The following is a 14,525-nucleotide window of genomic DNA, read 5'->3' on the forward strand; positions in this document are numbered from 1 at the left end:
ATATAAAACTGTACTAACGCATTTCTCTTAACACGTTATCTTGTCTGTTCTCGTTAACCATTTCCTAGTATTTCAAAATAAATGTTTTGGATCACATTTCTGTAGTATATTATACTCTATTTTCATTTTCAAAAATAAAATGGTTTGAAAGTTTTTGAAACACGTGATGTTTACAAAAGAAATCGTGCTTAAAAAAGACAAACGAACACTAAGAAAATAAAGCAAACCTTTACGGAGAAATTTCTAAGTAAAATCTCGCGAGAGAAAACGAGAATACAAACGCTAGCGATCGCGCTAGCCAGTTTTGCGTAACGTTTGAAATTAATGTCGTTTTGTTGTGGCCACAATGTCCGGAGTGACAAACTTCGGGTTCTCTGGAAGTAATCAAGGAAACTCTGGAACAGTCGCATACCGGAAAAAGGAATGCAGCCCGTCCGCTTGGTTCTGGGACAGCCCCGACACTTTATCTCAGCTGGAGCTGGTGCGGCAGTGGATCGGGAGGCACTACAAAAAGGTAATTAGCAGACTAGGATGCTAGGAGGAAGGTTAGCCGCCCCCTGCTAAAGCCCTTTGGCTCGCATTGTAAACATCATTGTAGCTAAACTGCCTTCACAGATTTTTCTGGTAAAATCCCAAATATGTCGAACTCAATTAAAGTTCATTTGACATTCTACCTAAGTGTACATATTTGAATTAATGTTGACATTTTAAAAGCAGATGTGCCTCACTTTTTTAGTTGCTTGACGATTGAAAAGACAATAAATGGTTTCGTTTATGTCTAAAACAGTTAGAGATAGATATGTTAATATCTTTTTCTGTCTTCTATCTGGTGTCAGTATGTAGTGGTGGATGCCCCGTCCTGCCAGTCTCTGGCTGCACTCACCATGCAGCTTCTCCAATTTCAAGAGGATGCCTTTGGCAGACATGCTTCCAACCCAGCACTCACAAAACTTCCTGTAAGTTTGTCAAAATATGTTTTCTGAAAGTTTAGCAGTTTAGGCCTCCAACTTTTAATTGCTATTCTTGAATCTTGCTGTTGGAAGTTGATCGTTGAATTGCTTATTTAGATGATGATGATTGCTCCAATATTGCTCACCATTTTTGTTGCACCAGCAATGTTGGGTTGGGGGGTGTAAAGGGGCTGTAAGCTAGCGGGAGAGAGTGTAAACAAAGGGGTGATGGGAAGTCAGGAAAGGGCCACAACTAGGAGGCGAATTTCTAATGAACTCCTGCCGCTCTGCAGAAACTATGTCCTAGATAACACGGTTTTTATTTTTTACATTTGGGCTAAAACAGCGTAATTGCAATCAAAAGACCACTGGGATCAAAACCTGATTGAAGTGGGACTTTAATAAAAGTGTGTTTGTATTGCTTTTACTCTAACAGGCACATTGCTTCGTGGACTTGCGGCCGGGTGGTGGACTCAGTCACATTCTTGGCACTGCTTACAAGTTCAAGGTTGAACAGGGCTGGTGGGTTGCACACTTTTTGTGCTTTTGCCTCTCTAAAGTGTTTTTATTTCACCCTTACAAACGTTTTCTGCCTTTTGTTCTATTCAATGTGTCTGTGTCACCAATTTACTGTTTGACAGGCGAAGATTTGACCTGCAGAATCCATCAAGAACCGAGAGAAACATAGAGATGTTTGCTGTGATTGAAAAGACTCTTCTACAGGTACTAAGGAACCTAATAAACAAAACACAAAAATAAGTACCATATTTTTCGGAGAAGTTGTGTTTTTGTGCATAGTTTGGCTGGGGGGTGCGACTTGTATGTGATTTTTTTGTTTTTGTTTTTCGTCTTTACCATGCAGTTTTGGCTGCTGTGACACTCCATAGTGTCTTATAGTGTGGGAAATACGATACAGCCCAGTTTGTGCAAACGTTTTTGTCTTAGAGTGATCTTTTGTGACTGCAGAACAACTGCATATCCCTGCCGGTGGTGTGTCTTGACTCTTCGCTGGATCCTGACCTGACTAGCAGACTATCTGCCATTATCCTCAGACATCAGGTAAAGGACACACATCAAATAAACGGAAATATGTGTTTAGTTACCTATATAGAATGTGTCTTGCTCTTGTAGCTTTTCTGTTTACTGGTATTACCCTATTTAAGCATTCCTGGCCATGCCACTAGTAGACTGAGCCCAGCTCTTATGCATTAAGAACATTTATGACTAGATGTGCCACAACCTACTTCAGCAAAAGTAAAACCCAACTGAGGTTATTGTCTTTGGTCGCTACAGAGCTTCAATCTATTCATCTAAAAACCACTAAATAGGTCAGAAACTTGGCTGTAGTGATGAACACAGACCTAAATTTTCATAAACACGTTAAGGCTGTCACTAAATCTGACCACTATCATCTTAAAAATATTTCAAGGACCTGAAAAAACTACTACACTAACAGTGTTTTTACAGAACTATCAAAAAACATCAATCAGAAAGCTGCAGCTTATGTAAAACATCGCTTCAGAATCCACTGGAATTACCTTTGTTGCGTAAACCGTTGAAGATGTACGATAGTCGAAGGAATGTAAACACTGGAGCGAAAGCTGCAGTCTTAATGGATTACTACCAAAATACACGATTGACCTCCTGACCCTGGATGTACCAGCCAGACCTCTCCAGTCATCTGGATCCAGTCTTTTGTTAGATCCTAGAGTTTAAACCAAACATTGAGACGCTGCATTCAGCTTCTGTGCTCCATAGATCTTGTCAGACTTCCTGACAGCTTTAGATCACCTGAAACACTCAATTTGGTTTAATCCAGGTTAAAAATCCACCTGTTCTCCGCTGCATTTCATGAGTTTGTATTCAAAAGTTTACATCCACACTGTTATTTTAGGTTTGTTTTAAATTCAGTTCGATTTAACTCAATTTACATTTTTATTTTAATGACCACCCCTTAAAAATTTTTATTAAATGATTTCTTACACTGTTTTATATAAAGCGGTTGACTTGCCTTCTCTTAGGGTTCAATCACAGAAGACAGAGCAATGGCCAGTCATCATGTCTGCGCATCAGCTGCTCCAATTGACGAAGGTCCAATCATCGTTGTTCATATTTGTTCGTACTGTTTTTTAAAATACCTAATTACATTTTTAATTTTACCTTTTCAGATGAGTGGATGCGTCCTGTTATGCGACGAGACAATCACATTCAAGTTCACTGGGGCATGCATCCTGACAGGTAAAACTCAAGAAAACACCCAAATACAGATGCCCCCCCCTTCATCTGCATCCATTTAAACCATTCATTTACTCTCAAAGTATTATAAACAAAACTTTAATTTGAACTAAAACATTATGTATCTATTGAGAATGCACCAGTCTTGTTAGAACCTGAATAGATTGTGTTGCTGCAGTTGCAGAACATTAGTTCACCGTCTGGTCAGTTCTGTTTTTTTCTGCGCAGAACCACATCAGTACATTTTCCTGTTTCCAAAAAAAACCCAAAAACAACACATAGATAGACAGGGTTTATCTATTTGACCTCAAGTGCTCATCTCATCTTTACAGCTATGACCGTTGGCTGTCCTCAAGTGACGTTGAAGGAGACGTTGAGGAGCTGCTACACATCCAAAGGCCTTGGAGGGTTAGTATGGCTGCACACACACAAACAAACAAACAAACAAACAAAAAACTGTATCACACACTCTGCTAATTACATTAGTAACATTTAGTAAATGAAATGTTTGACTTTTTATTAAACACATTGAGGAGACTTTCTTACTGGCTGATGCACTTACTTCTATCAGAATGAGATTCATTTGTTCTTGTGATCCAGGTTCATGCTGGTTGGCTTTTGGATACAGATGTCTTTAATGAGTGGATGAATGAGGAAGACTATTGTTTAAATGAAAAGAACATACCCGTCATTCTCCGCCGGCGGATTCATGTTCAAGAGGAGCCGGTGGGTGTTGTTATATGCTTTTGATCTTTTTTTTTTCTTTTGTTTACACAAAAAAAATGGAAGTTTATATGGTTGCAATTTAAGCAAAGTAAAGTTTATGGGATCTTTTCTCCTTATTTTATTGTTTAAAACAACTATAGAATTAATTAAAAGTATTAACGATCCACGCCGATGGGGTTTTTAGCATGTTTTTGTGGCATTTTTCTGATGATGGAGGACAAATATTAAGAAAATTATTCTTGAAATTGCATTTTGGAGTATTTCTTTATTCTTTATTTATACTGGTTAACTGGACAGGCCATAAGCTGCCTGCTTCACTCTATTCTGATCCTTTTAGACAAATAGATCCATGAATGACTTTGTTTTCCTCATCTGACCTGGAATCTGGATCTAAACTGCACACCTGAATAGCTTCAATATTGCTCACCATCTTTGTTGCACCGGTAATGTTAGGTTGGGGGTGTGAGGGGCTGTAAGCTAGCGAAACAGAGTGTAAACAGATTGGTGATGAGAAATGGGGGCGGGCTTTTCTGCTCCAACAGTCCCACCCTCAATTCAGAGGTGAATTTTTATTGAACTACTGCCGCTCTGCAGAAACTATGTCCTGGAAAATGACACAGATTTTTGATTTTGATAAAAAAAACAACAGGATCATATTTAAAAGACACTTTAAAAACCGATTAAAAGATGATGGGAATGACAATTTTTGTTCTCCTTTTTTGTAAACATTTTACTTTTTTTTCCATTTTCTTCTGAAATCCTATAATAATTCCTTCATCCATTATTTCTACAATCTGTTATTACAGGAATCAAAGTCTGCTCATTCCAAAAAGAGGAGACGCTCACCATCGCCTCCTTTTCCTGAAGGCAAGAAGAAAGGAAAGAAGGGGTGAGATTCATTTTGTCTTTGCTTGCGACACACACACACACACACAAAAACTATATTGTTTATAGTTTGTATGGATTGCCCACATACTCAGGAAAAGACGTGGACAACATGAAGAAGAGCCAGAGGAGGATCTGACCAAAGATATGGAGGACCCAACGCCAGTGCCTAACATGGAGGAAGTTGTACTACCCAAAAATGGTAAAGAAGCTTCATTTCTTAAATTGGCCAAACGTGTGATGCTGCGGACACACCAGGCATTCAAGAACGGACTGAATGGGCATTCTTGAAAACACTTTTAGCGTGCGGTGTTCATACCGGACTGTTGCTACCCGACAATAGCACATGCACCGGAAGAAGCTTGGCGCAAAATGTCAAAGCGGTGCAAATCTTGTCAATGTCGCTCCAAGCTTCGTCTTTCACGCCTCTGTTCTGAAATTTAGAAAAACTTTGTTTCGTATAATTCCAGCCGGGCACAAACTGAAACCTTTAATTTCTCCTCCCAATTTTCAAATTGTTGGCACTTCCGTGAATGAAAAGGAGGCTATTCAAACGTCACTATCAAATCCCTGATTGGTCAAAGTTTGGCCTGATTTAACTTTTAACACGTGTTCAATGGCTGCACGTTTTGAGCCAGTTACTTAGAGCCAGTAAACATTCTTAAAAAACGTGCGTAGCGGCACGTGAGCACGAAATCCCAAAACGTGCAAATACGTGCGTATACATGGACTTTTCATGTAAAGCGACCGCTTGAGTAAACACTGTCGAGCCCGGTGTGAACGTAGCAGAAGAGTTTGATCACACATCTTATAGAGCTTCCTTTTTTTTCATTTTCTTCAGTGAATTTAAAGAAAGACAGTGAGAACACTCCAGTGAAAGGAGGGATTATGGCCGACCTCGGTAAGCATCTAAATCTATATTTTACAAGCATGTTCAGAACCCGAACAGACTTGTAGTTTGGGTGAACGTCCACTTTTATTTTTCTTTGTTTCAGATGATCAAGATGATGATTTTCCTGGAAGGGTAAACTCTTTTATTCTTTTAGCATCCAGTTTAAGTCTGTAGATTCTTGACAATATTTATGGGACATAAAAGTGAGATTTTCAGTCGTGTGTTTTGTTTTTTTTTAGGACGATGACGACGGAAGAGGAGACATTTCTCGTTTGTCAGAGGGAGAGGAAAATATTGTGGAACAAACGCATCATATTATAATACCTAGTTATACATCGTGGTTCAACAACAACAGGTAAACGATTCTAATTCCTCTTTCTAGTCTGCTGAGAGACGTCTTTTGTTATTCAATCCAACATTGTGCATTTTGTTCAGCATCCATTCAATAGAGAAACGAGCATTGCCCGAATTCTTCAATGGAAAAAATAAATCCAAAACTCCTGAAATGTAAGTCCTTTTGACGTCTGTGCATAGATGTGTAACTGGAGGAGGGCCTCTCTTTGACTGGTGTTTTTGTGCCTCAGCTACCTGGCATATCGGAACTTCATGATCGACACGTACCGCCTCAACCCCCAGGAGTACCTCAGCTCCACCACCTGCAGACGCAACCTCACCGGAGACGTCTGCTCGCTCATCAGGTATTTAGTGGCGCCGGGGCTGCAGAGCGACTTTTCAGTGGACGTCTGCAAATAAATGTTGCTGCTTTCCAAGGGTTCATGCCTTTTTGGAGCAGTGGGGTTTAATTAATTACCAAGTGGACGCAGAGAGTCGGCCCCTTCCAATGGGACCCCCACCCACACCTCATTTCAACGTATTAGCCGACACGCCATCTGGGCTCGCTCCTCTTCAACACAAACCCTTACAGGTGTGTGATGCACTCACTGCACAGCAAACACACAGTTGTTTCTTATCTTATGAGGTTGTGTTTTTGTTTTTGTCGTAGGTGTCTGCTTCACAGCACATGCTGTATTTTCCAGAGAGGGGCAGAGAGAAATCTACAGACTGCCAGAACTTTGGGTTGCGCACTGATGTCTATGCCAGAAAACATCCAAAGGTGCCTGCACTACACGCGTACAAAATGTCTTGAAGTTGAGTCGCGGCGAACGGACTCACAATCTTCTTTCTTTGAACGTTTCGCCAGCAGCGTTTCACCTGGAAGAAATTACAAATGATGACTCAACAAAATGACTTTTCAGTATGATTACGCCATTTTTAGCCAATAATTTTTTGCAAACCAGCAGAAATTCAGTAGAAATGTGCCTCTGAGTTGTGGGCAGGACTGTCCTTCCCCTGTTCTGGAGCAGAGCAGGAAACTTTTATTTTCTCCATCAAATAGAAGCCCTATTTAAAGGGCTTTTCCTCTTCTGCTCCTGAATCACATGATTTGAATCACAGAAAAACTCAGAAATACAATTTTGAGCTTAATTTACTCTATAAATGTCCTTTTTTATCAGAAAAACGCCACAAGAACTTGTTAAATTCACAAGTCCGTCTTTAGGGCTGTAAAGCCCCTCACTACACACTTTCTACACTTTTCTTAGACAGACATGAACATTTTCACACTTTTCTCTCTTGTTTAAACTGTCCAAGTTCAAACTTTTAATAGAAGAACAAGTTCAGGATTAAAGTATGAAAGCAAAGATCTGATCGCAATGAAGATTTATGTAATATTTGCAAACTAAACCCATTCTGTACAGAAGGCACAGTCACAGTGGAGATGAATTCACAAGGTGTCCAGTCAATCACAACCCAGGTCATGCAAATTCACACTGAAAAAAACCCTCCGAGACTGGGAAAGGTTAACCGCAATAGAGCAAAGGAAAAGTCATATTTTGCTTTTCTTTTTATCCGTTTACATTTTCTGAAATGATTTATTCTTATTTTGCGTGTGTTTTTCTGTATCAATGATTAGTCTAATGTGACAACATATTCCTGGTTTACAGCAACACTTTCTAAATGGAACACCAGTGGAATAAATAAATCCACCCTTTTGCGATTTAAATCAGATAAAAATGAAAGTATGGCTACATGATTTCAGAGCAACATCAAATAAATTATAATAAATTATAAATTATAGTTTTGAGAGCTTTCTTTTTCATTTTCCAATTTGCAATTATAATTATTAACATGTAATTTCATGAAAAAATAAAAAACAAAGTAAAAAATAAAAATTATTGGTTAAATCTGTAAATATTAATTATTTTATATTTTTTGAATATTTTTTTTTAAAGTCTTTTAAATATTTTTGTTGTTGTCATACTTTAAAAAAATACTCTAATATTGTGTTTAGGCTAAAGGAGCAAATGCAGGAAGAGAATGGACGGAGCAAGAAACACTTTTGCTATTGGAGGTAAAAACAAAGATTATCCTTTTCTAATGTTTGCATTCGATAAGTTTCTTCTTTTTCTGTTTAGACATGTAATTAGTTGCACAAACCCATCACCTTTACAGCCTTGCTTGTCCTCTTTCGTGTCTCCTCCTCTCTCAGGCTTTAGAGGTTTACAGGGACGACTGGAACAAAGTATCGGAGCACGTGGGTTCGAGAACGCAGGATGAATGTATCCTCCACTTTCTCCGTCTGCCAATAGAAGACCCTTACCTGGAGGACTCCTCCTCCTCGCTGGGGCCGCTGGCGTACCAGCCGGTGCCTTTCAGCCAATCGGAAAACCCCGTCATGAGCACAGTGGCCTTTCTAGCGTCCGTGGTAGATCCACGAGTGGCATCTGCTGCAGCCAAAGCTGCACTTGGTAATAGCTTAGGAGGGATATTTGAGAGGAGGACACGTCTGTAGGGTGAAGTGTTCTCACTGAACGCCTGTTTTTCTGTTTTCAGAGGAGTTTTCCAAAGTGCAGGAAGAGTTTGTGGATAAAATTTCTGACCCTTCCCACCAGTCTGAGAAAAAAGGTAAACTCTAAATAACTTTTAACCCTAGAGCACTATCGCCGGGTGATTTTCACCCGAGCAAAACTATTTGCTTGAATTTCAACATGTCGCATGTCATGTTGTCTGTGGCTTCACCAAGTCTCACATGTCCCAGGAATGGACTAAAGACTTAGTTTCTAGAATCATTTTATTATATTTTAGGATTTTTTTTTTGTTGTCAAAGTCCTAATTTTTCGGTGATTTTTGAGCACGTTCTTAGGAACTTCCTATGTTTCTCTTTTTCATTTTGTTACACAAACCACAGCGGAAAATAAAAGAAAACCACTCTAATTAATCATGTTTTGATCTATTTTTTATGACAATCAGGTAAAAATTACCCGGTGAAGGTGATGGTGTACTTTTTATAACTAAAGTGTTCTAGAGTTAATGTTGTTTTCATTTATTTCCCTGTTTCTTTTAGATGTGATGGACCCGGACAAACTAGACTCCAACCCTCATCAGGTAAGTGCAGCGATTCATGTATTTAGTTCAGTCTTAGTAGTTTGGGGCCTTTTTTTGAGAGCTTTTTTTTTTCCATTTTCCAATTTGCAAATAACTCTAAAGGTTTAGTTTTAAAACATTTGATATCCTTCTTATTAAACAGATATTTTTTTCATTATATTACATAATGAACCTGAAACTATACAAAAAACAAAATTCAGAGTAGTACATTTTGTTTTTTTAACTGCAAAAATGAAGGGAAAAAAGGTCATGTTTCAAAATGATCAGTTCAAACATGTATATAACAAATAAAAATGCACCAATTCTGTAGAGTTTAAAAACAAAGTTAAAACATGACAAAGAAGGTTTAAAACAGTTTTGGGTATCGTCTGCTTCACTCTGCTGTCCTTCCTTCTAGTGATGCACGATAATGACTTTTTACAACCAATACCCGATATTTTCCTGCTCATGTATTTTTTAAATACTTAAAAAAATATATAAGTAAGTACAAAATAACAGCGGATGGCTCTTATGTATTCAACAAATTTGCAGAACTAGTTTTACCTGCAAATAAATTTAACAACAGATTGTTCAAACACTTTATTAGCCTTTTCAGTCTGCCATACATCTTTGAACAAAGAACAGTGCATTTCTATGGTCAGAACAAATACTGTAACTTAAATACCAATGTAACTAGGACATTTTTCAATACATATAATACCCGATATAATAACGTGCAAAAGAAATAGTTAAAATTATTGCTTTGTTTGAAAAGTTTAAGCTTTTAGTTATCGGTCCATTTTATCTTCAAATTTTTTTCTTATCGGAAATATTAGCATGACATCATACTGTCCACTATCGGCCGATAATATCGGTATCCGATATTATCGTGCAATCCTACTTTCTTCCTCTTCGCTGCAGGAGCATCTTGTGCATCTATATTGGCAGATATGCAAAAACGTCAATAGAAACTATTGTAGTGACGTAAACGCCAGTCTTTGTGTGCTTATGTATACAGCTTCAGGTTCTTGTGATGGTTGATGGGGTCAAGATGGAACCTGGCGTTTCAAATTTGGAGGAAGACCAAGTCAAAAGAGAACACGGTGAAAATGTACACGCTGAAGAATCGGAAGGTGCGTGTTTACTAGCACTTTACGAACACACGTCATGTGTGTAAACTAATGCACAACTGGATGTAAGGATTTTGTTTTCCAGGAGGGGTTTGTGACGATGGCATAAGACACAGGGAGGTAGAGAGAGATGACGGAGGGAGAGTCATGGAAGTGGAGTTGGTGGAAGGCAGCGTTGCCACGGCAGCAGCAGCAGCACTGTCTTCAGCTGCAACAAAGGCAAAGGTAAAGGCCACACAATGATGTTAGCTGGAGGTTAGACAAATGGAGAATATTGCAAAAAGGCAGAATCACAGATCACAGATGTGAAAGATTTCTTAGAGATTTCAATGATTTCCTGGAAATGAGTCAATAAAAGCTGCAGAAACATAAAATGGCAGCTAAAGAGGTTCTCTTATGTTTCAGTACCAACAATTTGGCTCACTTTTTTTGTTTTTTTTGTAGCACTTGGCAGCTGTAGAAGAACGCAAGATCAAGTCCCTGGTGGCTCTGCTGGTGGAGACACAGATGAAGAAGTTGGAGATCAAGTTGAGACACTTTGAAGAACTGGAGACTATAATGGACAGAGAGAAAGAGGCTGTGAGTGATTACTGCGGTCAGTAACCCAGTTTTAGTTTAATCTGCTCTGAGTAACTGTTGTGTTTCTGTCTTGTACAGCTAGAACAGCAGCGGCAGCAGCTTCTGACGGAAAGACAGACTTTCCACACTGAGCAGCTAAAGCAGGCAGAGCTGAAAGTTCGCCAGCAGAGGGAGCAGCAGCCGGGACAGCCTGGATACCCGGTGCAGAATACAGGTGTGACAAGAAGACCTCTCCTGAGGGATGCATCGCCTTACCCTTTAGAGCACTTCCACTTTGATCTCATTTTCTTTTTTGGTGTCTAATTCTGTGTATCTGCCGTTACACACTAGTCCTCCTCTCTTCAGGTCAGTCTGTAGCCAACCGCGTGCTGCCGGGGGGAGGGAATCCTCAGACCATGGCTCCTCGACATCCAGGAGCTCCCAATGGCATCTGTGAGTGTTTTGTTTCAACTATTTGGTCCACTTGTCTTAGTTTAGAAATAATCCTCTGATCAATTCTGTTGACTTAAAGTCCGACTCTGATCATCTTTTGATCTGTTTCCAAAGCGTTCCCAGTGGTCTTTTAATTAAGGTTAATTTTAGCCAAAATCCAAAAGGCTTGTGTCATTTTCTAGGACATAGTTTCTGCAGAGTGGCGGTAGTTCATTAGAAATTCACCTCTAATGCTGCGTTCACACCAGCCATGTGAGGGGCGTTCATTGTTCACACTGGACTGTCGTGACCTAACACGAGCGCATGGACCTGCAGTTGGGAGAGGCTTGGTGTAAAATGTCAAAGCGGTGCAAATCCCATGACTCTTGTTCCAGGCTTCTTCTTTTCACAGCTCTATTCCGATAAATGAAAGCCTTTGTGTCATCTAATTCTGCCTGGACACAGTCGTTTCTCCTCCACAGTCAATTTTCAAACGGTTGGCACTTCCATGAGTTTATCCACTCCTAGTCATCTAGGAGTGGATGCATCAGAAATGGGCGGAGCAGGACGCTTGTGACCCACCCACTGTATTTTCTACATCACAAACATTTTTGTTGTTTTTCTGTCACAGATCCGTCCTCACAGCCTGATGGTATAGCATCTGCTCAGACTGCCCCCCCACCATCAAGTCACAGCTAAACGGACCACCGAATGGGACACGCGAAGAAAAATGTCTGCTCCTGAAACCCACCAGACCAATGCCTTTCACATTGTTAAAAAACAGCCACTCAGACCCAAGTCTGTAATTCATCCTTAGTTCTGTGTTTTAGACTGAAGGCTTCAAAAACATGTCAAGTTGAAATGTATCTGGTCTAAAGCTCGGCTAGTCTTTCTGTGAACTATCTGTGTTCATGTCATGAGTTGAGAAATCTGTACTTAACTCATTAAACTTGTTTTTCTATTGAACTGAACGTGTTTTCTGTTCCTGTTTGGTGTATGCATGTTACACTATCTGAAGCAAAAAGTAGTACACTTGAAGTTTATTTTATGAAGTATATTTCAGTATCAGTATAAATATAGTAGGTCTATTATAGACCATGTACCAAGTGCAGGAAGTATACTAACTGAATAATTCTTCAGACTAAATTGGAACATTTTAAGTTTACAATATATAGATAGTACCGGTATGGAACCCTTGTGCTATCCTAGGCACTTTACCATTGGGAGTTGGGTCATCTAGACCCACTAGACAGTGCTCTGAACCTTTTTTCTTCAATGATTTGTGATCTTCACTGGTGTCCATGGATTACATGAAATCTTTCCACCTTTGTCATGGTAGGGAGAACACGTCACTGTAAGGGTGGGGTCATCTAAGATAGCACAAGGGTTAAATTCAATTTCTTGAGATGTTTTTTCATCTGCAAGTGTTTTGGATCATTTATCCATAATCTATACCCGCTTGTTCTCTGGGTTCATTCTGGATAGTTTCGGTCCATCACAGGGTCACATGGTGACACATGACTCATACACGTATTCACACCTAAACCTCTGATCAGAAGGTTGCAGGTTCTGTTCCCGCTTCGCTTGTTCATGTGTTGAAGTGTGCTTGGACAGACACTGGAGCCCACATTGCTCCTGATGGTCTTGTTTTCTACCTTTGTAGCTTATTATTGATAAAATGATCCTTGCAATCACTAACGCTAGAGGTATATCTAATAAAGCAGGACACTGGCCAAAAAAAGACCAGAATATGACCCCACCCCCAATGCAAGAAGACTTTTAAACGTCCCCAGAAATTCTAAGAAATATTTCTTGATCACATTATCAAGGAAATTGCAAATATATGAGGAAAAAGAATATACTTTTTCGATGACTTTATTTGTGAAGCAACACCTGAACAGCCTGCTGCACGTTGGCTTTTTATGCATCTGTGCCCAATGCTGCATAATATGGTGCCAGGTTATCACTATAGCAGGGAGTTTATGCAATTGTACACTGTTTTACAGCGCCATGCATGCAGCTGTGTCATCACCTAATGGCAGCCCAGGTTTTAATCTCACACTTCACATTTACTATGGACCAAAGGACAGTTGCATTAAGCCAGAGGAGCAAAAAAAAGAAAGAAAGAATATTGGAAAAAAGTAAATGTTACTTGAAAATAAAACTAGCATAGAGGCGCGAAACCCGGTTAATAGAAATATATCACATTCTAGAAATTAAAAGCCACACAGGACATCTTTGCGCACTGATGTGCATGAACAGAACTTCCTCTGTGCCCTTTCAGCGGCTCTGGTTGGTTTGCCGTCCTCACAGGTGTCTGGATCTCCTCTATTGTCACTTCCTTTGAGTCACAGAGCTTAGCATGTGCTTGGAAGAGATAAGTCCCTGCTGATCTATTAAAACCCTGCAGGTCTTGTGGCAACAGACTGATGCTTTGAGGGCATTTGCTGATTTTCATTTACAGTTTGCATCAACATTGAAATAACAGGTTTTTTTTAAAATCCACACGAAACATCTTTGCCGTCAGCTCAAAAATAGCAATATCATAAAATAAAGTCTGAATTTTGATTTTTGCAAAAATTGGTTAATAACATTTATCAATAATTTGAAAGCATCATTGTTCCATGTAAAAAAATAAGCCAGCCCTAAATAAAATAAAATAAAAAATTGGGAAAAAAGGCTTGTTTAATGGATAAAAGAACAGATTCCTTCTTAGATAAGGAGCTTTGGCTGAAACAAATAACTGCAGCATTGGAAACGCATTATTCTGCCCAGCCTTTGGGATTTATGGTGAAAATTGGTTTATTTTTTACGTTTTCTGTTAAGGCCACATATAGGTAAAGGCAAGCGTGATGGGCTGCTAAGTCCATTCATTATTTTTAGGGGGGCAGGGGGTGGGGTGCGGTATTTCTTTTGTTCATTTTAGATTTTTGCAGGCCATCATGTTTACGGGAACAGTGACTGCATTCAGCCTTGCTAACCCCCCTGATATTCTACCTTCACCCCAACGGTGGGGCGGCCCGTGGGCTGTCTAACCAGTAAAATCCTGCAGTTTTTTTCCACAGCCACTCTTTCTGAGATGGAGAGGTCTTGGACATCCTGTCCACCCCTCACTGTTCAACACAAGAACAGGATGGAAAAACTAGAGGACAGAGCACACACACATACTGAGCTTGGCCTCAAATTAAGTGTCTTCTTTTTTGCAGTCTTTCCCAGTGAGATCCATCTGTTCCTGATGCACAGCAAAGAGCCCCTTCTAACTCTTTAGTCAACAAATATAATCTGTTCATCAAA

The 14,525-nt window shown here is 39.6% G+C and overlaps 1 protein-coding gene across 4 annotated transcripts; it reads left to right on the forward strand.

Annotated features, from left to right (window-relative positions):
• Positions 1-342: 342 nt before the first annotated feature.
• Positions 343-12,197, forward strand: smarcc1b (SWI/SNF related BAF chromatin remodeling complex subunit C1b). 4 transcript variants are annotated; one of them, XM_011480804.4, is made up of 28 exons: positions 343-514; positions 837-956; positions 1,387-1,472; positions 1,592-1,673; positions 1,917-2,009; positions 2,972-3,041; positions 3,119-3,188; positions 3,518-3,593; positions 3,786-3,911; positions 4,718-4,800; positions 4,892-4,998; positions 5,638-5,697; positions 5,792-5,820; positions 5,928-6,043; positions 6,124-6,195; positions 6,273-6,386; positions 6,460-6,613; positions 6,692-6,802; positions 8,039-8,098; positions 8,237-8,495; positions 8,581-8,652; positions 9,092-9,132; positions 10,130-10,244; positions 10,312-10,466; positions 10,686-10,820; positions 10,899-11,034; positions 11,151-11,252; positions 11,863-12,197. In XM_011480804.4, the coding sequence occupies exons 1-28, from the start codon at positions 347-349 to the stop codon at positions 11,928-11,930; spliced, it is 2,880 nt and encodes a 959-aa protein (XP_011479106.1). In that variant the 5' UTR covers positions 343-346; the 3' UTR covers positions 11,931-12,197. The 4 variants fall into 4 exon arrangements, with proteins under 4 accessions (XP_011479106.1, XP_011479107.1, XP_011479108.1 ...); XM_011480805.4 differs by having other exon boundaries at positions 11,166-11,252; XM_011480806.4 differs by having other exon boundaries at positions 10,327-10,466.
• The last annotated feature ends 2,328 nt before the right edge of the window (positions 12,198-14,525 follow it).

Source organism: Oryzias latipes, chromosome 11, assembly GCF_053564925.1.
Source record: "Oryzias latipes strain Hd-rR chromosome 11, Olatipes_Hd-rR_3.1".
In the NCBI taxonomy this organism is placed as follows: Eukaryota; Metazoa; Chordata; class Actinopteri; order Beloniformes; family Adrianichthyidae; genus Oryzias; species Oryzias latipes.

Excerpts from the sequence above, each read along its gene's own strand:
- smarcc1b (XM_011480804.4), top strand. The coding sequence starts at position 347 with ATGTCCGGAGTGACAAACTTCGGGTTCTCTGGAAGTAATCAAGGAAAC. Across the intron at positions 8,653-9,091 it reads CCACCAGTCTGAGAAAAAAG|ATGTGATGGACCCGGACAAA; the intron begins GTAAACTCTAAA and ends TGTTTCTTTTAG. Across the intron at positions 11,253-11,862 it reads AGGAGCTCCCAATGGCATCT|ATCCGTCCTCACAGCCTGAT; the intron begins GTGAGTGTTTTG and ends TTTCTGTCACAG.